General features: G+C 28.7%; 8 protein-coding genes across 24 annotated transcripts; 5 read left to right on the top strand and 3 right to left on the bottom strand.

Moving 5' to 3' along the window:
• Window positions 1-15: 15 nt before the first annotated feature.
• Window positions 16-4500, bottom strand: LOC122520690 (luc7-like protein 3). Of its 14 annotated transcripts, none has more exons than XR_006304594.1 (10): window positions 4139-4499; window positions 3740-3988; window positions 3324-3530; window positions 3082-3243; window positions 2804-2991; window positions 2501-2592; window positions 2349-2418; window positions 1730-2260; window positions 489-548; window positions 16-417 (listed from the first exon to the last, which is right to left on the bottom strand). XR_006304594.1 is itself a non-coding variant. In XM_043640896.1 (9 exons), exons 1-9 carry the CDS (start codon window positions 4241-4243, stop codon window positions 348-350), a joined length of 1155 nt encoding a protein of 384 aa, XP_043496831.1. In that variant the 5' UTR covers window positions 4244-4500; the 3' UTR covers window positions 16-347. The 14 variants fall into 14 exon arrangements, 6 of the variants coding, with proteins under 6 accessions (XP_043496831.1, XP_043496832.1, XP_043496836.1 ...); XR_006304592.1 differs by having other exon boundaries at window positions 2249-2260; XR_006304599.1 differs by having other exon boundaries at window positions 2249-2260; window positions 2332-2418; window positions 4139-4498.
• A 685-nt stretch (window positions 4501-5185) lies between these two features.
• Window positions 5186-7490, bottom strand: LOC122520689 (L-galactose dehydrogenase-like). The gene is made up of 7 exons (XM_043640895.1): window positions 7281-7490; window positions 7089-7206; window positions 6852-7013; window positions 6546-6779; window positions 6337-6468; window positions 6045-6217; window positions 5186-5962 (listed from the first exon to the last, which is right to left on the bottom strand). Exons 1-7 carry the CDS (start codon window positions 7415-7417, stop codon window positions 5875-5877), a joined length of 1044 nt encoding a protein of 347 aa, XP_043496830.1. The 5' UTR covers window positions 7418-7490; the 3' UTR covers window positions 5186-5874.
• A 586-nt stretch (window positions 7491-8076) lies between these two features.
• On the top strand, window positions 8077-10094 carry LOC122520991 (tubulin alpha chain-like). Its single transcript, XM_043641356.1, has 5 exons — window positions 8077-8101; window positions 8346-8565; window positions 8644-8945; window positions 9026-9607; window positions 9730-10094. The coding sequence occupies exons 1-5, from the start codon at window positions 8099-8101 to the stop codon at window positions 9967-9969; spliced, it is 1347 nt and encodes a 448-aa protein (XP_043497291.1). The 5' UTR covers window positions 8077-8098; the 3' UTR covers window positions 9970-10094.
• Window positions 10095-10194: 100 nt separating this feature from the next.
• LOC122520992 (tRNA selenocysteine 1-associated protein 1) lies at window positions 10195-12292 on the top strand. Of its 3 annotated transcripts, XM_043641360.1 has the most exons (7): window positions 10195-10472; window positions 10701-10748; window positions 10863-11060; window positions 11165-11481; window positions 11568-11767; window positions 11855-12100; window positions 12189-12292. In XM_043641360.1, exons 2-6 carry the CDS (start codon window positions 10704-10706, stop codon window positions 11977-11979), a joined length of 885 nt encoding a protein of 294 aa, XP_043497295.1. In that variant the 5' UTR covers window positions 10195-10472; window positions 10701-10703; the 3' UTR covers window positions 11980-12100; window positions 12189-12292. The 3 variants fall into 3 exon arrangements, with proteins under 3 accessions (XP_043497295.1, XP_043497293.1, XP_043497292.1); XM_043641358.1 differs by lacking the exon at window positions 10195-10472 and having other exon boundaries at window positions 10495-10748; window positions 11855-12047; window positions 12145-12292; XM_043641357.1 differs by lacking the exon at window positions 10195-10472 and having other exon boundaries at window positions 10495-10748.
• Window positions 12293-12398: 106 nt separating this feature from the next.
• LOC122520918 lies at window positions 12399-13935 on the top strand. The gene is made up of 5 exons (XM_043641239.1): window positions 12399-12502; window positions 12684-12882; window positions 13030-13309; window positions 13436-13611; window positions 13694-13935. Exons 1-5 carry the CDS (start codon window positions 12399-12401, stop codon window positions 13829-13831), a joined length of 897 nt encoding a protein of 298 aa, XP_043497174.1. The 3' UTR covers window positions 13832-13935.
• Window positions 13936-14099: 164 nt separating this feature from the next.
• LOC122521124 (dihydroxyacetone phosphate acyltransferase) lies at window positions 14100-16863 on the bottom strand. Its single transcript, XM_043641589.1, has 7 exons — window positions 16821-16863; window positions 16363-16733; window positions 15844-16254; window positions 15245-15758; window positions 14881-15161; window positions 14542-14792; window positions 14100-14460 (listed from the first exon to the last, which is right to left on the bottom strand). Exons 2-7 carry the CDS (start codon window positions 16652-16654, stop codon window positions 14128-14130), a joined length of 2082 nt encoding a protein of 693 aa, XP_043497524.1. The 5' UTR covers window positions 16655-16733; window positions 16821-16863; the 3' UTR covers window positions 14100-14127.
• Window positions 16864-17399: 536 nt separating this feature from the next.
• Window positions 17400-19053, top strand: LOC122521138 (actin-related protein 6). The gene is made up of 3 exons (XM_043641607.1): window positions 17400-17666; window positions 17754-18725; window positions 18812-19053. The coding sequence occupies exons 1-3, from the start codon at window positions 17593-17595 to the stop codon at window positions 18939-18941; spliced, it is 1176 nt and encodes a 391-aa protein (XP_043497542.1). The 5' UTR covers window positions 17400-17592; the 3' UTR covers window positions 18942-19053.
• Window positions 19054-20980: 1927 nt separating this feature from the next.
• On the top strand, window positions 20981-25420 carry LOC122520546 (mediator of RNA polymerase II transcription subunit 24). 2 transcript variants are annotated; one of them, XM_043640626.1, is made up of 12 exons: window positions 20981-21146; window positions 21480-21586; window positions 21664-21789; window positions 21994-22330; window positions 22404-22826; window positions 22899-23082; window positions 23163-23538; window positions 23613-24058; window positions 24168-24260; window positions 24348-24638; window positions 24718-25165; window positions 25250-25420. In XM_043640626.1, the coding sequence occupies exons 2-12, from the start codon at window positions 21482-21484 to the stop codon at window positions 25394-25396; spliced, it is 2976 nt and encodes a 991-aa protein (XP_043496561.1). In that variant the 5' UTR covers window positions 20981-21146; window positions 21480-21481; the 3' UTR covers window positions 25397-25420. The 2 variants fall into 2 exon arrangements, with proteins under 2 accessions (XP_043496561.1, XP_043496560.1); XM_043640625.1 differs by having other exon boundaries at window positions 21450-21586.
• The last annotated feature ends 307 nt before the right edge of the window (window positions 25421-25727 follow it).

Raw genomic sequence — 25727 nt, 5'->3', positions numbered from 1 at the left:
TTTGTTTCTACGTTCTTTATCATCAGGATCATTTTATTAATTTCAAATAACAATAATTACGAGTATTACAACGCAATCTATGGACATGTTAACCTTGTTTTAATAGGTATGTATAATAAAATAACAATTATTTTAAGATTTAAATAAAATGGCAATTAAATAACATACACATATTAAAGGCCGATTTGTATCAATTATTAAAGATTCATTTTTTGAATATATATCTATATCTATATATATATATAAATATAAATAAAATTATATATATACATATATATATATATATACATATATATATGTATAAAATTTATAAATTTTCAATGTGAAGATTATGCAAAATCTTTACCTTAATAATACATAAAGCGGAGTGCACGTGGATCCTTCGAACTGGTTAAATTCCATTGTCCTGTCTTCATTCTGAAAATAGAGAATCAATGTTTTAGAAATTAAGATTTAACAAATATTATTTTCGTACGAATCGCAATTACTTTCAAACGATTAACATAATTCCCTTATTGTAGCTGTTGTTAACCTCATTATGTTAAATTCTTAAACAGAAATAATATATTTCAATTATATATGCATAAATAAGCAATTAATTAAATTCAAAATATCACTTTGATTGCAGCATTGAAATCAAGAGAACTATTATATTCCACCATGTTATGATTTACGAGAATCGTCAACAAAATTTATTAGCAAACAAATAAAATAAACTAATTTTATTAAAATATAATTTTTATTTTATGTTTCAGATTTAAAATCGAATATTTTTCTTCTTTCTATTTTATTAAATATATTCTAATTAAATTACCCAATGTTTTTTTAACTACAATACAAAATGATAATATTGAAGTTAAAGTTAATTAGAGTAAATGTTTATATTTCTGTAAGTAAATATTGAAAAAAGCAGATTATGTAACAATAAAGAAACATTTATATCATTAAACAAGTTATACAAATGTAAGACATATATAGAATATATGTATCTTCTCTATAAAAGCTGAAACGAAGGACATGGCAAACTGAATAATATGAGACTATGAATGAATGAGGGAAATCCTAGGAGCAGCTCAATTTATGATCCATATGGCCTCTGTTGTGATCCTTTAAATAGACGGAGGACAATGCTACAGAATAATTTATTTAACCCATTTATAAAAAGAATAATTTAGCCCACACCCTAACCATTTAAGAACTAAAATAGTAAATAAAGTGAGACGTGCAAGAAGGGAAGAGAAAATATTGCATATAATACTCGTTTCTCATCACTTGTGTAGAAAAATGGGAAGTATAATAAGAAATGCCTCATTAAATAATCTTTAAATAATCAGTTAACACTGGTTCCATATTAACGATGACAGAATTGTGAATCTATTTGGTATTTTTGTCTCGCCGGCTATAGAAATAAGAGAAAAATTATTTCGAACGTTAAAGTTCGAAGTTGGAAAATACTACAATTGATCTATCCAATTTGTTTCCATATAGGATGTCATTAATATATTCCTAAACGAAAAACTCGCTGAGAAATCACGCTGAAAGTCATGTTGATAATGCTCCGATCAACTGCAATTAGGAAGTAAGGAAAGTAATAGCAGGAGTTTGTTATCATTTCCTTTAAAGCACTAGCACTGAAGTATCACTCCAAAAATAAACATCATCAATTTCAAAAAAGTCTAACTTTCCTAATAAAAGGACATGTTTGGTATTATCATTCCGATATAAATACCTCAGAAATGCGTAGCAGAAGCTAGGTTTGTATAGTCACAGTCACACAGGGCACTGCCGTGTTGCAGGTCTACGGAAGTAGGCACTGTTTCCTCCACTAATTCACTAATTTCTTTTCGACAAAAAAGCTATGCAGTCGTTGACATAACACAATTTACTGTATTTAACCTATGAAGACATTATACCGATCAAAGCAAGCATAGGTATACCTTCTCCTATCTTGCTCTGTAGACAATATCTATAATACTACATGATAAATATACCTTTATTTTGTGAACGACTTTACTACTCTTCGCTCAACATTACCTCGATGCAGCTTTTTTTCAAGCTATATGTTACATACAATGAGCTCGTCACATTGAAAATAAAATGCTGTACAATCAGGTCCATATGAAATTTAGTAAGAGCATTTCTCCAATTAATAGGCAGGATCAAAGACTGGTACGTTGTGACTGTATGCGATTCTTCAAAATCACAGATAATTATCATGTACATATTATGTGCATCTAATGAAACTCACCTGGTAAAGAACCTGTACAGTAAATGAGACGAATATATCGTTAATTGTTTAGTGCATACCTGGCTTAGTTCTCACTCACTAACCAATCAAGAGTAGTTACTTGTGACTTCGACTTCGAGATCGATGGCGACGACGATTATGATGACTCGAGCTTCGATGATCCCGATTTCCTATAAACAATAATTAAATACATTAACTACACATTATACGGATGAATTATCTTTTACTCTAGTTTTGAAACTTTAATCATACCTTTATCGCGAGCATGACGTCGATGATTATCGTCATCGCGATGTCGATCATGTTTCTCTCTAGACCTGCTCCTACTTCTATGTCCAGAATTTCTGTAAACCAAATTTAATCGTAAATTTAATATTTAAATTTTTAATTAAATTGTGCCGATAATTATAACAGTGAATTAAATAAAAAAATTCATTTTAAAACATTTATTTTATAATATAAATATAATTCTATTTCCTATTTTATATGATTAAGTTTAAGTTTAAGATAATTATCAGCACAATTATATAGTACTATGATTATTTGAATATTCACCTATGACTCCCAGAGTCATGTCTACCCTTGTCATCATCTGTACGTCTACGACGTTTATCTCTTTCTCTATCTCTATCTCTGTCACTTTCTCTCCTTCGTCTGTCGAGTTCTTCATTAGCACGTGCTCTCTGCTTTCTTTCTTCTTCTCTTTTCTGCTCTTTTTCGTCTCGTGCTTTATCACGTTTACTCTACATAAAAACAAATTATTTGCATTAATAAAAAATAATTAGATGATCATAGACATTAATTGTTTGGAAAAATTCTTAATTTGCTTATACCATAATTTCTTGAAGAGCAATTTTTAATCTGGCATAACCAACATGTTGTTTACCCATCAAGTGATCATCGATTCGTTGTTGAGCATCTCCGACAATGAGAAAAGCACCGCACACGTCGCAAACTTCCATCTGTTTTTCTTGAGCAGCAGCTAATTCAGCGGTCTTAAATAAAAAAATAAAATATTAAATGAAATACTTAAAAGAACATTTAGAAAAAAAGAAAAGTCTTATATAAAACATACTTGATTATAATGACTATTGTCATTGGACTTTCTAAGGGCTTCTCGTTCTTCTTTTAATTGGTCACAAAGTCTCATTAGGCCTTGAGCTTGTTCAACATTTCCTTGAATCCCACTTTGTTCAGCTTCTTCGACTAATTTGTTAATCTTCTCCGTTAGCAGAGCTATTTGTTCTTCATTTCTTTGAGTTTGTGCAGGAGTCAGAGTAGGCTAAAGAAAAATATTAAATAATTAAAAATTTGATTATTATTGATCTCAACTCCTTACACTATGATTCAACATGAGGAGTTGTGTGCCACATTCAACGCTTCTTATATTTGACTTATAAGATTTGCTACGCTGGTAGTGAACATATTAAGGAATAGCCACTTTAGTGGCGCTTACTAGCTAGAGAGTTAAATAACAAATGTAATACTTACTGCTTCAGTTCTTCCGATAAGAGCAAGACGTTGTTTGCCTTTTACAATTTTCCTTTCAACCTCGTTGAGCATACTTTGACAAAATCTAATAAATTCATCTTCATATTGTTGTTTACGATAGGAATATGGCGCTTTCTCAAAAAGGTCTCTAGCTTCATCATCGTGAACTCGAGAACAAGCTCCAAGATCAGCTCGTGTGTTAACGAATAAATCGTGAGGACAGAATTTAACCAAATATAATTTGCAAAACTGTAAAATTAAAGACCGACTGTTTAACCATGATTAAATAACAAATCGATTGATAATTAAAATGATATCGAAGGTGACATCGATCGTTAATTAATCGATGTGTTTTCGTTATTCGCAAGAAAGTGATTATTCTAATAAACATAATCGTACCTCAGGATCCTCCCAATTAAGTTCTTTAGGTTTTTCGTTAGGAAGAACATTTCTGTTTCTTCCCATAAGCTCGTCGAGTAACGCAGCAGCAGCAGCAGCAGCCATATTTCCAAATATGATTCAACACTTCCAATGTTAAGGGAAAGCTTCAAAACGTCGATGAGAACACCAAACGATTGTCAAAGGAACAATTGATCTCTTATTTAACTTTGACGAAAAAATAGATGAATGATAAAAAAAAATTGAACGTTAATAAAGCCCAGACTAATTCCACGTACATAGAATAACTAATGGCCGAGAAAATTTATAATTTTAATATAATTTTGCAAACACACATTTACACTGTAGATGACACTAGCGTGTAAACAGATGCAGTGAATCGGTCACTCGACGCCGCGGCGCTGCAGTCGCTAAATTTAAAGGGTAATATTGACTAGATAATATTCGTACTCCGTTTTCAAAATAATGCTTAATGTTGTTCCATGAAAGTCTAACTTCATACACAAAAATAATATTTAAAAACAATTAGTTTTATTTTTAATATTAATATTTAGTAATTAGTTTTATATTATTTTCTAATACTATTTTCACTTTGAACAATACCGCCGTAAATGTTTAATTTAAAAATATTAGAACCATAAGAAATTTGAATCTTTTCTATGGGGTGATCTTGATATATATATACACGCATCTATAGGAACCCGTCTATAATTAGATAATTCAGTATAGTGTATATAACTTTTAACGATTTTATATGTATATAATAAAAATATTTCAAATTTATTAAAAATTTAAATATAAATTAAGAAATATATATTATTACACTTATATATTCATTGACTTTTATATTGAAAATATTTTTGTAATTAGTCGATATGGAAAGTTTTGTAGTTTTCCGGCGTTATATTGAAGAAGATGAACCGCATTGCAAAGAATTACTTAAAAATGGAACATTGAGCTTAACAAATAAAGTATCTTTTACCAAATTTGGTGTACAAAACGGTGCGCCGCTACTTTTTTGGACATGTACGATTATGTTATATCTTATTATCTGTATCGATATTTATTATTATAAGATTATATCTACGGTACTTGTTTCATTATACATAGTAATTCTTGCAATAATGTGGAAGAAAGTTGAGAAGATTCAACGAGAAGTATCTGACATTATGAAGTATTATATTCATCATTATCTATTTATTTTCTTTATTCATTAGTTTTTTAATTTTTAATACCTTGATCGCCGCAAGGTCATCCATGACCAGTGTTTGTATGTATATATGAAACATAAATTAAGTTTTTTCAACTTATTAATGGCAATACCTAATTATGAATATATGTATCCTTTGAAACATAATATTAATAAATATTCCAGTACCACAGAACAATTCAATAAAAATGATAATAAAGTATCTGATTCTGCCCAAAGAACAGAAATAGATTAAATATTTAAGTCAAAGATTAATTTCATCTATCTTCTGTTCTTTATAATAAATGTTTATTTATTATAAGACTTTTTGGCTAGTATAAAATTTCTTGTTATTAACAACAAAAACATGACTAATATTAATATTTATTTTTATATTTTATTAGTGTTAATTATTACCATTTTGTCTTCAATTATATTTAATATTACTCATACCTGTGTTATACTTCTGTTGATAAAGCAGTTATAAAAAATATTGGTTTATTTACCGATCACTGGTAGTTCACTTAAAAATTATTGTCAGATAATTTTAATTTTTTTTCTTATTGCCTTTAGTCTGCCAGTATTTTTTTAATTCTACGCCTTCCCAATGTTTCAATTCAATTCGGTTTAAGTAACTGAAATAATAAATCAATAAAAAATTGATTGTTTTTTTTTTTTTGTTTTTGAGAAAGATTTATCATAGTAGTTATTATTTACTTCTCTTTGATCAAATTTAATAGTTCTTTTTCCTTGTCCGTAATACCATTTCTTGATACGTTTAAATTCATTATTAATTGTTGCATATTTTGAATACCAATCAGACTTGTAGATATATTTCCACATTGCATAGCATACCACACTGCCAATTTACTTATTTCAATATTGTTTTCCTAATTGAAGATATCATCAAAATAAATCATATAAGATAGCATAATTGTATTGTTTCATTAATACATAATTATCTATAATAGTTCCTTAATTCAATATGATCAAAATCAGTAATAATAACCTTGCAATATCGTACAACATCTGTACAAGTATTTTTTATTTCTTCACTAGCAGGATGCCAAGATGGAGGGCCACTGCTTGTAAAAAGACCCATAGCAAGTAGAGAGGAATTAATTATACCAATATTATGATTCTAAAATATAAGCAATTATCTTTTAATATCAATCTGTTATTCTGAAAATTAAACAGTTTTTTAGTTGAGTTTTGAACCTTAAAAAATTCTATATACTGGATTAAAGAATTATCTAGCAAAGTAAACCTGGAATAAGTTAACACACATGCAATATCAATATTGCTACGTTCAATGCATTCTTTTAAAACAGAAATTGGATAGCCAGTAATACCAATATATCTGGCTTTTTTGTCAGCAACTTGTTTAGATAATTCTGGCAAAGTTTGTGAAATTATCACATCCAGAGATGGAGCAAATTCTATGTCATGAACCTAATATAAAAAGTTTTATATTTTTAAAAAACATTATACGATAACTTGTAATGACATAGAATACATATTTACCTGAATAATGTCAACGTAATTCAATTTTAAATTACTTAAACTGTTTTTAATACTATCTCTTGTTTTTTCACGTGAAAAATCAAACATTTTTTCAACATTCAACTCGTATCTTCCGACTTTAGTTGCAATGTAATATGCTTGACGAGGAATTCCTTCTAATGCCTAGTTTTCAAATAATGAAAAAGATATTAACAAATATTAAGGAAAGAGTTAAATTTCTTTTGAACATAATTTTACCTTCCCAATAATCTTTTCTGATTTTCCTTCTCCGTACCATGGCGATGTGTCAATGTAATTTATACCTTCTTTTATAGCTTGTCGTATAGTTTCAATCGCTTCTTTTTCATCAAAATTGCTGCAAATAAATGCAACATTAATTGAGCAATAAAAACATGAACAAAAAAATACTAAATTTTATTATTGGCATACCCATAATGAATACCAAGTGGTCCACCACCAAAAGACAATTTACTGATGTATAAATTTGTGTTCCCAAGTTTATTATATTCCATTGCTTTAATTGTTTCCAGATCATGGAAGCCTTTGACATAAGTTGGTGGCAACATAATATTTTTCTTTTTTTTTACTTTCAAATACAAAGCAATTATTAATGTTATATATACAAAATAATTATTTGTATTACTGATATTATTATATATATCTAAATTGTAGTGGAAAAAATTGTAAAAACTTTAGAGGAATATTGTTTTAAATAACACGTTTCAGATTACTACTTAATGATAAGCATTGACATCATGTCACGAGAGAAGATAAAACTCCTATAAGAAAAAATACTAGAAACTATGAGTATTTTAATTCAAACATTGTGATATCAAAGTTCTCTGATTGGTCATTCATATGTAAATATTAATAAATGAAATTCAAATCTTGTTAAAAGTACAATAGTAATAAATGCAACTCAAATCTTGTTCAAAGTATAGTTTCGTTTAAATTATTCGTTGATTTCATACAATTGAACAAATTTTAACTTCTTATTTGAAAATCAATCTTTATAATGTTTAAATAAAACAATACTTATTTTACATGTATCTTTGAACTTCATTTTTGCAATGGTCACCTAGGCAACTGAAATCAATCAGAGTGGTTTTTTTTTATAGCAATTTGCGGCTGATTCAAAATTTTACGTTTTAATTTATACAAAATCTTATATTTTATTATTATATCTAAATTATTATAGTTTTTAAATCTTTTTTATACCGTCGAACAGGATAATAAAAATTATAAAAATGGTATGTTAATTATATAAATATAAATATAAATATTTTTTTATATTCTTGTTTCTAATTAATTAAATATAGTAGACATTGTGTGAAGAAATCCAAATTATGAAAATATAAAAAATATTTAATGCAAGCTTTTATGTTTCTTTCTTAAATTGCAAATAATATAAATTAACAATAAGCTGTTAAAGTTCATAAATATATATAAATCCATATAATTGAAAAACAAATTAAATATTATATTCTTTTTTAGCGTGAATGTATATCAATGCACGTTGGTCAAGCAGGAGTGCAGATGGGAAATGCTTGTTGGGAATTGTATTGTCTAGAACATGGCATTCAACCAGATGGTACAATGCCTTCTGATAAAGCTACCGGAACAAATGATTGTTTTAATACATTTTTCAATGAGACAAGTTCTGGTAAAATGGTACCAAGAGCTGTAATGGTTGATCTTGAACCAACTGTCGTTGGTAAAACCTCTCAAAATAACCTTTTGCAAATACAATTATTATAATCAACATTATAGTTATAATTTGATTAATTTTTAGACGAAGTTCGCATTGGTCCCTACAAACAGTTGTATCATCCAGAGCAACTTATCACTGGGAAGGAAGATGCTGCTAATAATTATGCTCGAGGTCATTATTCCATTGGCAGAGAAGTCATTGAATCTGTAATGGACCGAATTAGGAGGCTGACTGATCAGTGCACAGGATTGCAGGGATTTTTTGTCTTTCATTCATTTGGTGGTGGTACAGGGTCAGGATTTACTTCTTTGCTCATGCAAAAGCTCTCTGACGATTATGGAAAAAAAAGTAAATTAGAATTTGCTGTATATCCAGCGCCTCAAGTAAGTTCATTACTTTTTTTGTTCGTTACCAACATTATGCATTTAAAAAAAATATAATATTGATAATACTTGAATTTAAGGTCTCTACTGCTGTAGTTGAACCTTACAATGCAATTTTAACAACACATACAACTATCAGCCATTCGGATTGCGCATTCATGGTTGACAACGAAGCTATTTATGATATTTGTCGACGCAAATTAGGAATAGAGAGACCATCTTATGCTAATTTAAATAGACTCATAAGCCAAGTAGTATCTTCCATAACAGCATCCTTAAGATTCGATGGTGCCTTGAATGTAGATCTGACTGAATTTCAAACTAACTTAGTACCTTATCCAAGAATACATTTTCCTCTTGCAACCTATGCACCAGTTGTTTCTGCTGATAAAGCTTTTCATGAAGGAATGACTGTCGCTGAAATTACATCGGAGTGTTTTGAAGCAACTAATCAAATGGTTAAATGTGACCCACGAGAAGGAAAATATATGGCGTGTTGTCTTTTATACCGTGGTGATGTTGTACCAAAAGATGTCAATGCTGCGATTGCTGCTATGAAAGGAAAAAGTTGTATTCGTTTCGTTGACTGGTGTCCAACTGGTTTTAAAGTTGGTATTAATTATCAGCCACCAACCGTAGTACCTGGTGGAGATTTAGCTAAGGTATTAATCAAATTAAACGAACGAATGCATCAACTTTTTTTTAATCATCTTCTTCCTCTTATCCTTAACAATTAATTAAAAAACAAAAATTAAATGTAAGATATATAAAAAAAATAATGTAGGTACAACGTGCAGTATCAATGTTATCTAATACCACGGCCATTGAAGAAGCTTGGGCTAAATTGAATCACAAATTCGACCTAATGTACAACAAAAGGGCTTTCGTTCATTGGTACGTGGGAGAAGGTATGGAAGAAGGAGAATTTACAGAAGCTCGTGAAGATCTTGCGGCACTCGAACGAGATTACGAAGAAGTGGCTCTTGAATCACCTTCAACTCCTGATGCATCATTGGGATATTGATTTGAATCTTAAAATCAGTATCATCTATATTACGTATCTATTCATTGTCGCCTCTGAACACTAAATTTAATTATGACATCGAAAATATGTGAACCCTTCGAATTAACAATTTATTTAACACTTAACCGACTGATAGCCTATTAATCGGCTTTTTGTCACCTACGCTTATTTATAATCTAATACCTGCGGCCGAGTGAACGATTAGAAGTGCTTAGGACACGTTAAAATGAAAGTGAAACTAACTTATTTATTTCTAGTCAGATTTTTTATATTTTGAAAAATATATATTTATTTGAAAATTATGTATACAAATGTTTCAAGCATAAAAAGCACGAAAGAAACACGAATAATATCACCATACTTTTTTATCGATAACATTGTTACCAATCGAACAATCTTAACTTACATTTGTTTTCTTAGTGATTTTTATTCAACAGCATTGCCTTCCTTTTATTACTAGTTTTTCAAGATCACGCCAAAGAAACTGTAAAATATAAACAATAGTAAATAGTTATAAATTTATATATTCATATTTATAAGAATTAATAAATAATTATTAGAAAATATCATTAAGTAATATATTTATTTCATAAACAATTGGCATGCATATTAAACCTAACCTATATACTCTAATAATTTACAAAAATAATTAGTTTATATTATAAGCCTAAATTGAAGGAAAAATCCAACAGTCATATAAAACAATTTATATTTTGTTTGTTACAAAAAAGATTATGTCGTCAGGGCCAATGGTATTATGTCAATTATGGATGGGTGGCGTAAGTATTTTTTATTCAATTTTTTTCTTTCAAATTTGTTTAATGTATTGTTATATCATTGGAATGTTATCAAATTAATAAAATATTTTTTATTCAATATATTTTATTTTATAGTTGGAGCCATACATGACGGAAAGTTTTATTATGAACGCTTTCCATAAGATGGGAGAACAACCTCAAACTGTAAAAGTAATGCGAAATCGGTATACTGGTGAACCTGCTGGTTATTGTTTTGTACACTTTCCAACAGATGAAATGGCATTGGATGCTATGCATAAGCTTAATGGCAAAGCTATTCCTGGTTCTAATCCTGTTTGTATTTTAATAGAACTTTGGTTCATTATTGTATACAATGACAAAGTAATTTTCATTTGAATGTTTTATGATTAATTATTAAAATGTTTTCTTAATTACAGACGGTTAGGTTTCGGCTAAATCATGCCAGTACTACCGGTAAACCTGCAGCTGACAGAGAATTCAGTATTTGGGTTGGAGATTTATCAACGGACGTAGACGATTATTCTTTGTATAGAGCATTCGCTGCTAAATATAATTCCATTAGAACAGCTAAAGTAATATTGGATAGTTCAGGATTTAGTAAAGGTTACGGTTTTGTAAGATTTGCTAATGAAGAAGAGCAAAAGAATAGTTTGGTTGCGATGAATGGATACAGAGGACTAGGGACAAAGTCTCTCAAAATCTGCAATGCAGTACCAAGACCTTGGAATAAAATGTTTAAATCTACTATTTCTTAAATCTTAAATCTTATTAAAAATAATTATAACTATATATAACAATTATGATTATGATTATTTTCAGATCGACACCACCTCAATCATCTTCAGAATATGCACCATCCAACATGAACTCTGAAGCATATAACTATTACGATACTTCTTCCTATTGGAGTAGTTACAGTGCTTGGCAACAAGGTTATTATGAAAGTGAACCAACATCGGACGCTTACAATAGCTATGTTTCTGATCAGAAACCAGAAGAAGATGAATTAGAATTAATTGGTATGTCTATTGTTACAGAACAATTTGTTTATATTTTTTATATAGAACATGTTAATCATTATTAATTATCAATTATATTATTTTCAGAACATTCTGTACCTTTGGATATTGACAAATTTAATAGAGAAATAATTGAACAAGATTATAATTTATGGGATGCTTTAGAAAGTTCAAAATGGATTCCTTGCGATACAATAGAATTATGTTATTAGTAATTTTGTATTGCATTATTTCCATTTTCGTACATCCTAATATCTCATACAATTTTTCTCTTGAAATTGTAAATATTTAAATACTATTCAACAAAAAATTGAGTAGTTATTGCATATAAAAGTAAATAAATAAACTAAACTTTTTTATACAATATACTTTTTTAGAGTTATTACAAATGTAGCATTCGTCTCCATCTTATTTCTAACAGAACTCCTGCTGGAAATAATAGCTTAAGCGATTAGTTATTTCGTGCGTATCCTGTGTCACACTTACTTGTCGTCAGTTATATTAAAGTCGTCACGTTTAACAGAATTTAAAGAACGATACAAGTACGTATACCTTTTTTATATATTAATAACTATATTTTTACCAATTAATTATATATGAAAAGTTAAACGAAGTAATAAATTCAATTAAGATGCTCATATATCATATCATTTTTGGAATGTTGTATTTTTGGAAAGATGTTAAAGGTGGATGGGTTGAAATACCTGAATTTTCAGATGAAACAAAAGTTTACAGGTATGTGTTATATTTTATATTACTTTAATAATGCACATTTTATATATTAGATATATATATAAATTACAATAGAATAGACATAATTATTTCAATTTCTATGATATTGTCTTCATTTTCATAGAATTCCTTTTTCTAAACGTGACCACGAATATAAATTTATACGAAATGACGATAATAATAGTTATTTTCATAAAAAACAAAACGGTATGATTTACGAAGAACAAGAGATTCAAATTCCATCAATACAAAACACAGATTTAAATGTAACTCGGTTAACAGTAACAGAATCATACTCTGAGATAAATCAATATTTTACAAATGTGTCTGCTAAACCTATTGACGAGATTCATTGTGAGATTAAAAATAATAGTTATGACATGGTAAGAAGTATAATAAAAAATTTACATTTTAAAAAAACGTATGATTATATGACAAATGTACACAATACTGATTGAAATTATTTCATCGATATCATTGCTGTTTAAATTGTTTCATTAATTAAATTTAATGTGAAATATGTATTGCAGGATAAATTACTGATTGAGTCTGATCGAATAAATTTAAAAGAATTTACAATATCGGATACAGTAATTCATGATACTGAAGAAGCTATATTCCGACAAAAATTACAGCAGTCTAACAAAAATGTAAATGAAACTTTAAAAGAAGATAAAAATACATTCCTAATGTATTTACCAACTGAATTATTTAAAACTGTTCATCAAAGTTTAAAATCTCAACCTTTGTGTACAAAAGGCAAACTACAATTTTTAAAATCGTTTGAAAAAATATTGTTGCATGAAATAGGTGAATCAAATTAGATTATTTATTTTATTAACATTAATTTCTTACGCTTAGAAATTAATTAAATATCAAATCTATATAGAAGCGTCTATATAGAGATCTATATAAAACAAAATTAATTTTGCATAGAATCTAGACTCATCAAATGTATAAATCCGAATCGTATAAAAAGAGGTACCGGTGAACATTATGAACACGGATACGATGATTACGAAGATCACGGATTGGGCTTTCCTTCTATAGAAGGTGCATTAATGGCTATTTCATTTCTTACATTTGCCGTTTATCTGGTTAGATTAGTCATGGTAAGATAATTTAAAAAATAAATTATAAAATGTATTTGAAATGTATAAAAAAAGAAGAACATGAGATTAATCATTATTGTAGCTTCTTTTTCGAAATAACGGAACACAAGTTACTACGCCCACCGTATTCGTTGGTAAGAAAAAAAGATCAGTGGAAGAATTTAATGAAGAGACAGCAAGAATCTTTCATAGCGTGGATAACTTCATTTCTAATATTTAATCGTTATTCTCATATAAAATACAGACGTAGAACAATAAAATTTATAGTTCATTCTAATATATTTCATAATATTAACTGAATTATTTTTTTAAGCTGTGCTTATATGTATAAATGTTTAATACAAATTAATACCAAAAGTAACAATAATAATTTCTAATAATAATCAATAATAATTTATATTCATTTTTTGATTACACAATTATAAGTATTTGATTATAAAAGAATTGAAAAATAAATATGTAGATATATTAAAAATCAATATAAACTTTGTAAATATTTAGTATATATAGATTTTTTCATAATTTAGCTTGTATGCATAGCGAATTATTTAATACTGATAAAGAAATATCGCTATAAGATCCCGAAGGATGTAATAATGGAAGCTGACGTAATTTCATAATAAGAAGTTCCATTTGTATTTTATCTATTAAATAAATACCTTCTTTTCGGGATTTTACAACAATACCTTGTTGTAAAAGATTAGACAATGTAGACTTAAATAGGTCAAGCGACAAACAGTAAGGGTGAGGACGAGAATTAGTTTCCTCCAATAATGCTATCTCTACTTGCTTCTGACATTCTCTTAATATTTTTTGGTTTGTTATGGCACCCAGAACTGATTCATTCCACTAGAATAAATTTATAGAAAAATTATAAATTAAAATAATATTGTACATATTCAATATAAAATATGTTATTCGTGTTCTTACCTCGAATAAAGTAGTGCAGGTAAAATGTACAGCATCGATAAATGGTAACAAAAGATTATGCAGGAGAGAAAACAACGTAGTTTTTTGTCCAGTAATAAAATTGTTCTTAATATTTAAACAGCCTTCTTTCACTAAAATATCAATTGATTTTTCCCATTCCAAATTAACTACAGAAGAATTTGCATTTAGAAATAACGCAAATTCTGTACTTAATAATTTCCTTAACAGAACGTATCGTTCAAAGGCTTTATCTAAAAATAAGAAAAAATAATGAAACTAGTTTATGTTTATTATATATACTTTTACTAATAATATAATAATATTACAATTAAAAGTTACCAATATGAATAGTGTCTAATCCAACTGTTGTTGTAATCATTCCTAATTTAACAAGAAAATATAAAGTAGGGTTCACATAAATAGTTAATTTAATAGCTGGTACTGCTATTTCCATAATATGCTTATTCAAATTATGTCCCTTTATGTTTGTGTTTTCTTCCGATTTAATTTCTGTATATGTGTTTTGTAAGTGCAATACTTTCGATTTATCTAACTTAAGCAATTCTGAATGCGTTTCTAGCGATAGTAATATTTCCTTGTATAATTCATTTGCAGTCACACTATAGAAAAATATTTTTGAATTAAAAAAGAATATACAATTTTTTTTATTTCTAAGAAAAAAGTTGAAAAAACAAAATAATACTTATTAACTGCTGGGTAGATTACAGCTCCTAATGACGAAAACCATTGTTTATACCATCTGTAATCTTTCGCCAATGTTTCAAGAGTATACGGATTTCCAGGATACGTTTGTACTCTCTCATTAAACAACAAAGCAATTATATTGAAAGTTGTAAGCACCGTACTTTTTTGATGAGCATCTATTATGTCATATGCTAAATTTTTTATAATATTTGATGATAATTTATAATCAGGATTCATAATTCTGGTTTTACGATCCTTTAATGATACATATTGTGAAGCAGAAATAGGTTTGCCAATATTGAAAAAGACTGATCCAAAAGAACCAAGATCTTTTAATAAAGACATAAATCGCATTAGAGCAACTGTTGTTTCTTTTGGTTTAGGCACACCTAACAGTTCGTAAACAAATAAGTTTTCTTCTATTGGGCGATCATAACTAATACTAATTGGAACAAACTGAATATCAGGTACAGTGCTTTGGAGATAACTATCAAGAATGATAGATAAGAGACCTAAAAAATGAATATATGCAAATAATATATAAAAATGTGTAACCAATCATTCTTTTTCTCACTGTAAAATTATACAGATACTTACCATACTTTGGTTCGATACTTTTTTGGCTTCTACTGCGAGTACCTTCGATAAAAAATTCAATGGCTTTGTCACTGTAATTTGTAATACAAGTAACATACGCTTTGAAAATTTCTTTGTATAACAAATCGTTAGAAAAACTACGTCTCATATAAAATGCTCCAGTTTTACGTAATAATTCTCCAATAAATTTCATTCGATAAAAATCCATACCACTTGCTATATTCGGTAAGGACATATTGTAATAAAAGAGAAAAAATGACAGTAAGATGAAATCTAAATAACTTCTGTGTGAAGGTACATAGATATATTGTAGTTGACAAGTAGACATTTGTTTTTTCAAGTCTAATATCATCTCTTCATTAATATAAATATTGTGAAATATTTTCTTCAGAACTTTAATGATAAAGAAACCTGGATAAACCAAAATATATCAAATTTAAAATGATTTCATGAATAATAATAATTGTGTGTAGGGTGTCATCTTGTAACACATCCATGTAAGAAAGGAATAGAGTATACCTAGCCAACGAACTGTAGGTACATGAGCCTTACTTGCCATTTCTTGTAAAATAGCATAAGCCCTTCTTTCGATAACAGATTTAGATACATTTTGATTTTCTGCTAAATAACTGATTACTTCTTTGATACGTTGATTATTTAATACTGTATTTATTATTTCATTTCTAGATAATTTTAATTCTGGCGGTAGCATATGAGGTATTTGTATATCCATGTGTCTAGAAACCCATAACAAATCAGAATACTTTCTTCTGTCGTTCAACAAATCAGTCCATTCACAGTTTTTTTCCATTTTGAAGTATTTCTTTAGAATTCTTTTTTACTAATAATCAATCAAACAAACTCTCTTCTATGTTAAAACTATCTTATACCTGCAACCATAAAAAATCAATGTTTGATAATACAAAGTCCAAGTTAATATATTTACGTATGTTAATATAATCAAAACTATGACATACCTCAAGGATATTTACAATTTTAAAAGAAAACATATATGACGACAAATAAAAACGTAATGCTTATATATTACATTTTTATTGACGTAGCTACAATTGAAATATTGTATAATTAATAATAATGCATTGCGTAAGAGTATTTATTTAAATATAAACCTTTTGATAGATATTAATTTCTTTACATTTTAAGTAACACGTATTGCATAGTAATGTATACTCCATTTTTGTATTAAATAATCGATATTCTGCAATGATATGCATTTTTTCGAATAATCTTTAGAATGTTATTAAAAACTAATTGCTATGGTAAACAAAATGGTAACAAATACAATCTTATCATAATACTTTTTCCAAGATTAGTGAATTACATGTTCTCGACATTTATAAATTATTGCTTGTTGAGGTTATACAAATAAAGTTGTTATAGAGTCAAAATAAATATTTCATTAAAAAATGAAAAAATGAAGGAAATGGAAAAATAAATTTATTGCGTATTTTTAATACGTCTCGTAAATAAAAATAAACAAATAATGTATTAAATATAGAGTATAAAATTAATTTAAATAATAAATGAATAGTCGTTTGAATTTCCCGCAATATTCAAATGCGGGAACAATGGCGCAGTGCTTGCATCTTGAATAGCAGAGAACGATGGTTGTTAGTTTACTTTATTACTCTGAATATACTAAATGATAAATATCGGTGCAGTGTTAACAAATATTAAATGAAAACAGGATAACATAATGTAATTAAATTTAATTAGCATAAATCCAATATGGCTAATCCTGCATTCATTTTGGATAATGGAGCATACACAACCAAAGTTGGACTTTCCACAGAAAATCCCAAGTAAAATTTAATGTTTATGAAATAAACAATACTACTTATTATATCCATAATTAATAATAATAATGTTTAATTATATGATATTTATAGGATAGTTCCTAATTGTATAATGAAGGCAAAAAGTGAACGCAGAAGACCGTTCATAGGAAGTCAAATAGAAGAATGTAGAGATGCATCTGGACTATTTTATATTTTACCATTTCAAAAAGGATATCTTGTCAATTGGGATATTCAAAAAACTGTTTGGGATTATATATTTTCTAAAGAATGTTGTCCCGTTAATTTAAATCAACTTTCTGTAATAATAACAGAACCACCATTTAATTTCGCAAGCATTCAAGAAGCCATGACTGAAATATTTTTTGAAGAATATGAATGTCATAGTCTTCTCAGGATTAATACCAGTAGTCTTTCATGCTATAATTATAGGAACGAAAAGCCTGGTACCAAATGTTGTATAATAGTTGATACTGGATATAGCTTTACACATATCGTTCCTTATGTAAATGGTATTAAAATTAAGGAAGGTATAAGAAGAATAGATGTAGGTGGTAAACTTCTTACTAATCATTTGAAAGAAATAATATCTTATCGTCAGTTACACGTTATGGATGAAACATACGTGATAAATCAAGCAAAAGAAGATTCTTGCTTCGTATCGCAAGATTTTTATAAGGATATGGAATCTGCTAAAAAAAAGTTAGAGAATAACGATATCGTCAAGGATTACGTTTTGCCGGATTATACGACATTACGGCGTGGCTTTCTTAAAAATCCAGAATTTTCTAACGAACAGCAAGCAGTTCGTTTAAGTAATGAACGATTTGCTATACCTGAAATTCTTTTTCATCCATCTGATGTTGGTATTCGACAAATGGGCATACCTGAGGCTATCATAGATTGTTTGAAAGCTTGCGAAGAAGAAACATGGCCACATCTTTTGTCTAACATAGTGCTTACAGGAGGAAATGCCAAATTTCCAGGTTTTCGAGATAGAGTTTATAAGGAAGTTAGAAGTTTTGCGTCATTTGATTATACAATTAATGTTTATTCACCAGAAAAGCAAGTATTCTTTGTATTTTATTATGATTAATCTTATATTGAAATGTTATACAAAATTTTCTTATATAAATATTCTTTATTGACAGTCCGATCACTTATGCATGGTATGGTGGAAAAGCGCTATCAAAAGATTCGATATTCCCTAATCTTCTTGTGACAAGAGAAGAGTATGAAGAGGAAGGACAATCACTTTGTTTTGAAAGATTTGATGTTTAATAAAATTGTTTAAATAAAAAGAAATATATTGTTTTTATACGATGTTCATTGTGATTGTCTCAGATCAAAGTAGACAAGGAGTAATAAATATAAAGTCTCATTGTTCATAAAACCCAGGAAATTTTTCTTGACTTAGTTTATCTTAACACAAAGTAGGACTTATACTGAAATAAATTAGTTATGTATAAAATATTTATTTATTATACTTAAAAAATGTTATAAATTATATTTAATTATTATATTTTCTTTGCAGATTTGTTATCAATTAAAATTGCATCAGTTCTGAATTTTATTTAACACACATAAGATATTGAGAAGTCTAAATTCAGCTTACTAACTTAATACTCTAACTCAAGTTAAGGGGTTATACGCAGTTAGGATTTTCAAAAAAATCGATTTTTTTTTGCATTTTCGGAATGTACATATATTTAAGTATATTCTCTGAAAATTTGAAGTTGATCCGATAAATATTTTTGGAGATATACCTTAATTTGTAAGGCCGTGTCAGAGTGTTAGAAAGCAGATAGAGTAAGAACCAGAGTAGCAGTTGCACGCACTGCGCGCGATACTTGAGGTTCCTTATTCTATTGTGTTTTCTCGTAGAAGGCGAGTATTATAGGTTTACTAAGTACTTCAAGGTCACATTCAGTACTTTCAGGGAAAGGTAAACTCACGGCTAAGCTAAATTATAAGCTGGCAGTTTACTATGGTTTGGCAATAAGAAGAAATTGTGATTCTGTTAATAATATGTACAATACAATTTAGGGAACGTATTATCACTATTTTTCGACTGATGAGAAACCTCAACACGAAATGTGCACACGTGGAGAAGGTTCATGGTGTAGTTGGCAGCAAGCGCTGGCAACAAACACATTATCTTCTTACACCCATGATTATCAAACTTTATCAGCTGATGTTGCTGAAGCAATATTTCCCATTTATGAAGACCTTAGCAACGAAAAATTATTGGAAAGGTGTGTTGGTGGATATACACAAAACAATAATGAGAGTTATAATCAATTAATATGGAAAATAACTCCAAAAATTATTCCATGTGGCTCTAAAGTAGTAGAAATAGCGGCTTACATTGCAGCTGGAATATTTAATGAAGGTCAAAAATTATTATTTTACTGTATGAGTGCATTAGGACTTTGATTAGGTAACGCAGCTCATGCTAATGTCGACAAAGAAGACGCAGAGCGTGTGATGATCTCAGACGCGAGAGCGCATGGGAGAACGCGAGAAGGAAAAATGGCTCGACGACAACACCAGCTGAACTTATTAGAAGCTATCAATACTGCAGAAGGTCCCTCTTATTACCCTGGAATAGATGATACCATTTAAGTTGAAGAAAAAAAATTTTAACTATGTATAAACTACTTCTGAAACTTTAAACGCGTTTTTCTCAAAACTGTATTTTCAAAGTCGGTGATCTCGATTTTTCAGAAATGGCTTAACCGATCGGTTTCGAATTTTTACACAATCTTCTTAGATATATTCTTCAGGTATTAAGTATAAGGAAAAATTTTTTAAAAATTTATTACTATTTTTTTTTAACAATTTAGAGCGAAAATTTTAGTCAAAAAAACACATTTTTTTTCAAATAGACGCCATTTTGTCAAAAATCAAAATTTTTATTATTCCTTTGTTTTAATACCTGCACTAATCTATCCTTTAAAAGAATCCACCATATTTTTTAATTTCGAATAATCCTAACCGCCAAAATGGAGATCACCGCCAAACATCTTTTTTTAGAGGACGTTCAGGAAATCATCTACAGGAGCAGTGCAGATTAATATTTTTACAGAATCGACGCGCTATTGTATTCTCAAAAGTTCACTCTACTACAATTACCAATAATTTTTTTTGAGAAATAAAAACTGTTTCTAGAAAAAATTCATGAATATACGTCTTTTTCGAGCCTCGCAACTGCGTATAACCCCTTAATGTGACAGGAGTAAAACTTACATAAGCTTATTCATTGATAATAAAGACGCATAGTGGAGGAGATCGTTCCCCTACTACGCTTTTAGTTCAAATTTTGTTCGTACCTGTCGCTGAGGTCGCATATACTTTAAGTGAAAAGTAGTTAAGTTAGACAACATAAAATATGATAAACATTAGTAATATATTTTAACACACAAGTGGTTAAATGTACATAATTTTTAATTATATATGAAATAATCGTATAGTATTATAAATATGGTATGTATGAATAATAAGAATTAAAATGATTTTTATATTAAAATGAGAAATTACGAACGTTATATTTGGTTAAGTGATAGGTTATGAAGCATGTAATTTTGGTTAGGAAAATTAACGATTGAATTATGCTTTTATTTATAATATTATATTTATCAATTTTCCTCGTATATAAAATATTAATGATATATTAGTAGAAAAATTATTTTATTGATTTAACTGAAGTATATTAATTTAGTAGAAACAATTACTTTTAATGAACAATTTATCCATGTTCCATTGAAATGTAAATATTATTCTCTGTAGGAACTATGTGTAATCTTTTATTAAATTCAGTGATGGAGACGAAAGTAACCAGCAAAACAAGTAGCTTAAAAGCTTTGTTATTAAGAGCATGGAGAGAACGATGGAGCGATTTACAGTGGGGTATAAATATAAAGACGGTAAGAGTTATCTATTAACATCTATCTATTTAAATATAGATTTTATTTATTAGTATTTTTTTATTTTAATCTTTTAGATTTTACCTAGAGGAGTTAGCGGAGATGTGTACAATTTAGCAGACTGTATTTTACAACAAGCGTTAGTGGGACCTGGTCCCAATCAATTAGTGTTATCATATTTGAAACATTCATTATGTTCTCAGGTTAGCGTATTATATTATAATCAGTGTCACGTATCCGCGACACACAATTTCCATTGAGGTCCAATATCACACATTTGTAATCACTGTAATCAATATGAAAAATAAGTTCTAGGCTGTCATTAAAATTTCTTTTTCCCGGTGTGGTAACAAATGTATTAAACTACATAAATTTAACTTACTAATATAATTCTTATAACTTTTTAGTTAGTCTCATATGCTGCTGTATTGCAACGTATAAGCAAATACGATGGTTTTCATAAGCCTCATTGTATCGTGAGCTTATTAGAGTTTTTAGAATCTATTCAAATTGGTATAACTTGTCGTGGAAAGCCAGAGGAAGATTTTCTAGCTGCTGCAGTTTTATCCATAGTCCATTGGTTATTGCAATGTTATTTGCATGCATTAAATAAAATGCCTCAGAGCAATTCTATGTCACAGCAAGTTAATGAACTTATAGATAAACCAGCAAGTATTTTGAAACAAATGCTCGCTTCAGATTTCCTTTGTGCAATGATGTACTTAGCTCAGTATGACGATAAAGGTATCTATATATAATTTGTTATGATTTATGATCTTTTATTTATCTAGTGATTAATTATATTTTATGATTTTAGAATTGTACATTGTAGTGGTTAGAAAATGTCAAGAAATAGAAACGTTATTAAAGAGTAGTAACTTAAAACCATCAGTCTCTATAGAAGAATCTCTCAAAAAGTTGTGCAATTTGGAAGTTGAAATTCTCGCTTTATCGCCTGAAAAATCGAGGATGGAATCTATAACGCATTGTTTGCAGCCATTATTCGCAGTTCAAGTGTTACTAAATCCAAGTACAGAAACAACCGTCTTTGTTAATCAATTGCAAATGGTACAACGTTTAAAAAGTTATTCTAATGCAAGACTTTATTGTGAAATTATGCGTGCTTGTTTAATGTGTTTGCATAATGTTACTGGAACATTTAATGAGTCGCAGTGGGGTGCATTTACATTTTTAAAAGTTCCTGTTATTTTAAAAGAGCTTCACAATGCTACACTGAATGGTAATTAAGAATAAAGTAATTCAACATTTTCTATGATATCTTTGTGCATTTTAACAAAGTGTCTATTTTTAGGAGATGAAAAATATGAATATTCGCAAGATATTTTAGATTCGTTGGAACTGTTATTACAATTTACTCCTCTTCTTGATATAATGGATACTACATGCTCATGTAATTGCATCGAATGCTTATTAAATGAATTACAAAAGGTGAATCTTGTTACGGAAAAACAGGCAAAGCAATTGAGCAGTAGAAGGTATTAAAATATATTTGAAATTTATCTAAATGCATTATTTTAATATATCTTATAAAATATTTATGTAAATAATATTTTAGAGAAGGATTAACTGCAGCATTGCAAAAATTAGAAACTACCAGTACGCCGACATCATCCATTCCAAAAGTAATTATAAGAGCAGAACCAACGTTAGCAGGAATTTTAAAGACTCTTAATGCCGACTATACAAAAATTCACGAGGCCTTACTTAGTATGTTATATCAAGTGTTGTCAGGAAAAAGTTTCGAATTGATGCTTGCGGTTGCTACGGTAGAAGGCAAATTGAAAACATTTGTTACTAAATTAATTAAATTTAATGAATGTAGTAAACAAATCAATGAACCTGTTCCTAACAAAACAGCTGCAACAAGAGCTATGTTATTTGATGTGTCATTTTTAATGCTCTGTTCTATTGTACAAACTTATGGTTCTGATGTGAGTTTTATATTTATTATAAATTATGTTTATACATAAATATCTTTTATATTACGATATTCTTATTCTTGCAGGTAGTTTTAGAAGAAGGCGGAGATTCATTTTTTGAACAATGGGTACGTGAATGTATGCCTGAACGAAATAAACCAAAGTCTCCCCAAAAAATGTTACAAAATATTGATCCGACTAGAGTGGACACTTTATTAGCACAAATCAACTCTTCGGATCCAGACTTTAAATCTAATAATATGAAATGGCACGTTGCTTGTCAATCTGCGATGGGAGCAGTTAAAGAATTACTTTGTGCATGGGAAAGCGGTGTATTAGGTGCAGGTGATGTAAAAAGAACATTAGATGGATTGCGTACAGCTGCTTGCTGTTTACCAGTATGTGCAGCTGCTTGGCTTTGCGCGTATATGAGTATTACCCATCAGGATGCACTTCTTAAACCTATGAATATGGTTCAACATTTTTTGACTCCTCTTCCTGGTGAAGAAATGCAAGATAATTTCAAAGAAAGGTTAATAATAGTAAATTATTATTATTGTTTGATATTTTCATGCTTAGAATTATCATGTGTATATTTATTAATCGTTGCTTAATTATTGCTAATTTTCTTTTTACGAAAGATCGAGTCTGATGTCACAAATTATAAGAAAAATGCAATATGACGTGCATCCACCAACGCAATCCAAAACGAAAGTACTTTCAATATCTCACAGGTACAGGTATACACATTAAATGTTAATTAAAATATCTATACGAATATTATATTATATTTATTGTAATGTCGTGTTTTTCATTTTTAGTATTATATCACGACAACCAATATTAGAGCAACTAGAATCTGTTTGGTATAGTATAAATCAACGCGGTTGGATTTGTATGCAAGCGACGCAATCGTTAGAGTTATTGTTAAACACGGGTGGCTCGTTATGGTTCGTTTCAAACATAGTCAAAGAAGTCTTGAAATATAGATACCAGGAAGAATTAGACCAAGCTGTGGACCTAGCATTTGCGTTATTTCATCTTGATATTGAAAATTGTACATTGGATCTTATTAATCATATCATTCCACAATATTTATACAATTCGTTACAGTAAGTTTATTGAAAAGAAAACAAGAAATATAAAACCTTATAAAATTTTTAATTAATTATTTTTTAATATTTGTTACAGGAGTGAAGAATTCGTCGAACCACAATCCTCGATATTAGCAAAACTTTGCGTATACTGCATATTTTCGACATTAGAATACAACAATTCGAATCCATATCGTGGAAACAATAGGAAACGTGTTCGTCGTGATTTAGATGCAGACGAATTGGATGCATTAGGAGTACCTGCAAATAAAATTTTAAGACTCAATGAAACTGGAGATACTAATACTATATTTGGTTCTCAAAGTCCACAAACCCAAAATTCGACTAACGGGCAGAAATCAATTATCTTAAGGGATCCACTTTCCACTGCATTAAACGGATTGTTTACAACATTCACGTTTCTTGCTGGAAGAGATGGAGAAGTATCTCAACAAACTTATTTTATATTACAATTTTTACGATTAATGGTACAGTGCGGCAAAGACAGAACTCGTATCGTGCTTCAAGGAATGCCACAGACATTGGTACATTATTTTTTACATTTTTTTCAAAAATATTATTAGAAAAATATTTTAACAACGTTTTACAAATTATGTTTTTACTTTTAGGTACCGTGCCTTCTAAAAGCACTCCCCGAATCATTTTCAACTGACATATTACTTAGATTTTATGATATACAAACTGTAGTAGGTCGCAAAGCAACTGCACGAGATTTGTGTATGCTACGAAATATTAATCTTAAGCCCGCAAAATAGATATTTTTTATTTTTTGATTAAAATTCTTATAGGTTTGTTTTTCTTCTTTTTTTAAAATGAAGTATTTATTCATTATTCAAATTATTCATACCGAAAACGTGTAAAATACAAATAAGCGTAATGTCATTAAAAATATGGTGTACAGGTAATTATTTTTAAATATATATTTAAATAAAATAAGACAATTAATTTACATAAAATAATTTAATGTGTGTGTTTACATGTCCTACGCGACCAATGGAATATACTTATATCGTAAAAATTATTGAAAAAGTAAATATTAATTATACATTTTACATTATTACATAAAACGTTTATTCTAAGATCAAT

This window comes from Polistes fuscatus, unplaced genomic scaffold (genome assembly GCF_010416935.1).
Source record: "Polistes fuscatus isolate 324 unplaced genomic scaffold, CU_Pfus_HIC Scaffold4, whole genome shotgun sequence".
NCBI lineage: Eukaryota > Metazoa > Arthropoda > Insecta > Hymenoptera > Vespidae > Polistes > Polistes fuscatus.
This window is presented reverse-complemented; position numbering and strand designations above follow the sequence as displayed.

What these genes read in the sequence shown, in the direction of transcription:
- LOC122520690 (XM_043640896.1), bottom strand. Translation starts at nt 4,243, where the DNA reads ATGGCTGCTGCTGCTGCTGCTGCGTTACTCGACGAGCTTATGGGAAGA. An exon ending in TTATCGGAAGAACTGAAGCA is followed by an intron (nt 3,531 to 3,739) that starts GTAAGTATTACA and finishes ATTTTTCTTTAG; the next exon opens with CCTACTCTGACTCCTGCACA. An exon ending in ACGTCATGCTCGCGATAAAG is followed by an intron (nt 2,419 to 2,500) that starts GTATGATTAAAG and finishes TATTGTTTATAG; the next exon opens with GAAATCGGGATCATCGAAGC.
- LOC122520546 (XM_043640625.1), top strand. Translation starts at nt 21,455, where the DNA reads ATGTGTAATCTTTTATTAAATTCAGTGATGGAGACGAAAGTAACCAGC. An exon ending in AAGCAATTGAGCAGTAGAAG is followed by an intron (nt 23,083 to 23,162) that starts GTATTAAAATAT and finishes ATAATATTTTAG; the next exon opens with AGAAGGATTAACTGCAGCAT. An exon ending in AAGGAATGCCACAGACATTG is followed by an intron (nt 25,166 to 25,249) that starts GTACATTATTTT and finishes TTTTACTTTTAG; the next exon opens with GTACCGTGCCTTCTAAAAGC.
- LOC122521138 (XM_043641607.1), top strand. Translation starts at nt 17,593, where the DNA reads ATGGCTAATCCTGCATTCATTTTGGATAATGGAGCATACACAACCAAA. An exon ending in CTTTCCACAGAAAATCCCAA is followed by an intron (nt 17,667 to 17,753) that starts GTAAAATTTAAT and finishes TGATATTTATAG; the next exon opens with GATAGTTCCTAATTGTATAA. An exon ending in AATGTTTATTCACCAGAAAA is followed by an intron (nt 18,726 to 18,811) that starts GCAAGTATTCTT and finishes CTTTATTGACAG; the next exon opens with TCCGATCACTTATGCATGGT.
- LOC122520991 (XM_043641356.1), top strand. An exon ending in TCTTGAACCAACTGTCGTTG is followed by an intron (nt 8,566 to 8,643) that starts GTAAAACCTCTC and finishes ATTAATTTTTAG; the next exon opens with ACGAAGTTCGCATTGGTCCC. An exon ending in CTGTATATCCAGCGCCTCAA is followed by an intron (nt 8,946 to 9,025) that starts GTAAGTTCATTA and finishes CTTGAATTTAAG; the next exon opens with GTCTCTACTGCTGTAGTTGA.
- LOC122520992 (XM_043641360.1), top strand. Translation starts at nt 10,704, where the DNA reads ATGTCGTCAGGGCCAATGGTATTATGTCAATTATGGATGGGTGGC. An exon ending in CCAAGACCTTGGAATAAAAT is followed by an intron (nt 11,482 to 11,567) that starts GTTTAAATCTAC and finishes GATTATTTTCAG; the next exon opens with ATCGACACCACCTCAATCAT. An exon ending in AGATGAATTAGAATTAATTG is followed by an intron (nt 11,768 to 11,854) that starts GTATGTCTATTG and finishes TATTATTTTCAG; the next exon opens with AACATTCTGTACCTTTGGAT.
- LOC122520689 (XM_043640895.1), bottom strand. Translation starts at nt 7,417, where the DNA reads ATGTTGCCACCAACTTATGTCAAAGGCTTCCATGATCTGGAAACAATT. An exon ending in ATGTTGTACGATATTGCAAG is followed by an intron (nt 6,218 to 6,336) that starts GTTATTATTACT and finishes ATCTTCAATTAG; the next exon opens with GAAAACAATATTGAAATAAG. An exon ending in TTAAATTTGATCAAAGAGAA is followed by an intron (nt 5,963 to 6,044) that starts GTAAATAATAAC and finishes TTATTATTTCAG; the next exon opens with TTACTTAAACCGAATTGAAT.
- LOC122521124 (XM_043641589.1), bottom strand. Translation starts at nt 16,654, where the DNA reads ATGGAAAAAAACTGTGAATGGACTGATTTGTTGAACGACAGAAGAAAG. An exon ending in AAGTATCGAACCAAAGTATG is followed by an intron (nt 15,759 to 15,843) that starts GTAAGTATCTGT and finishes TTCATTTTTTAG; the next exon opens with GTCTCTTATCTATCATTCTT. An exon ending in ATTAGACACTATTCATATTG is followed by an intron (nt 14,793 to 14,880) that starts GTAACTTTTAAT and finishes TCTTATTTTTAG; the next exon opens with ATAAAGCCTTTGAACGATAC.
- LOC122520918 (XM_043641239.1), top strand. Translation starts at nt 12,399, where the DNA reads ATGCTCATATATCATATCATTTTTGGAATGTTGTATTTTTGGAAAGAT. An exon ending in GATGAAACAAAAGTTTACAG is followed by an intron (nt 12,503 to 12,683) that starts GTATGTGTTATA and finishes CGATAATAATAG; the next exon opens with TTATTTTCATAAAAAACAAA. An exon ending in ATCTGGTTAGATTAGTCATG is followed by an intron (nt 13,612 to 13,693) that starts GTAAGATAATTT and finishes TCATTATTGTAG; the next exon opens with CTTCTTTTTCGAAATAACGG.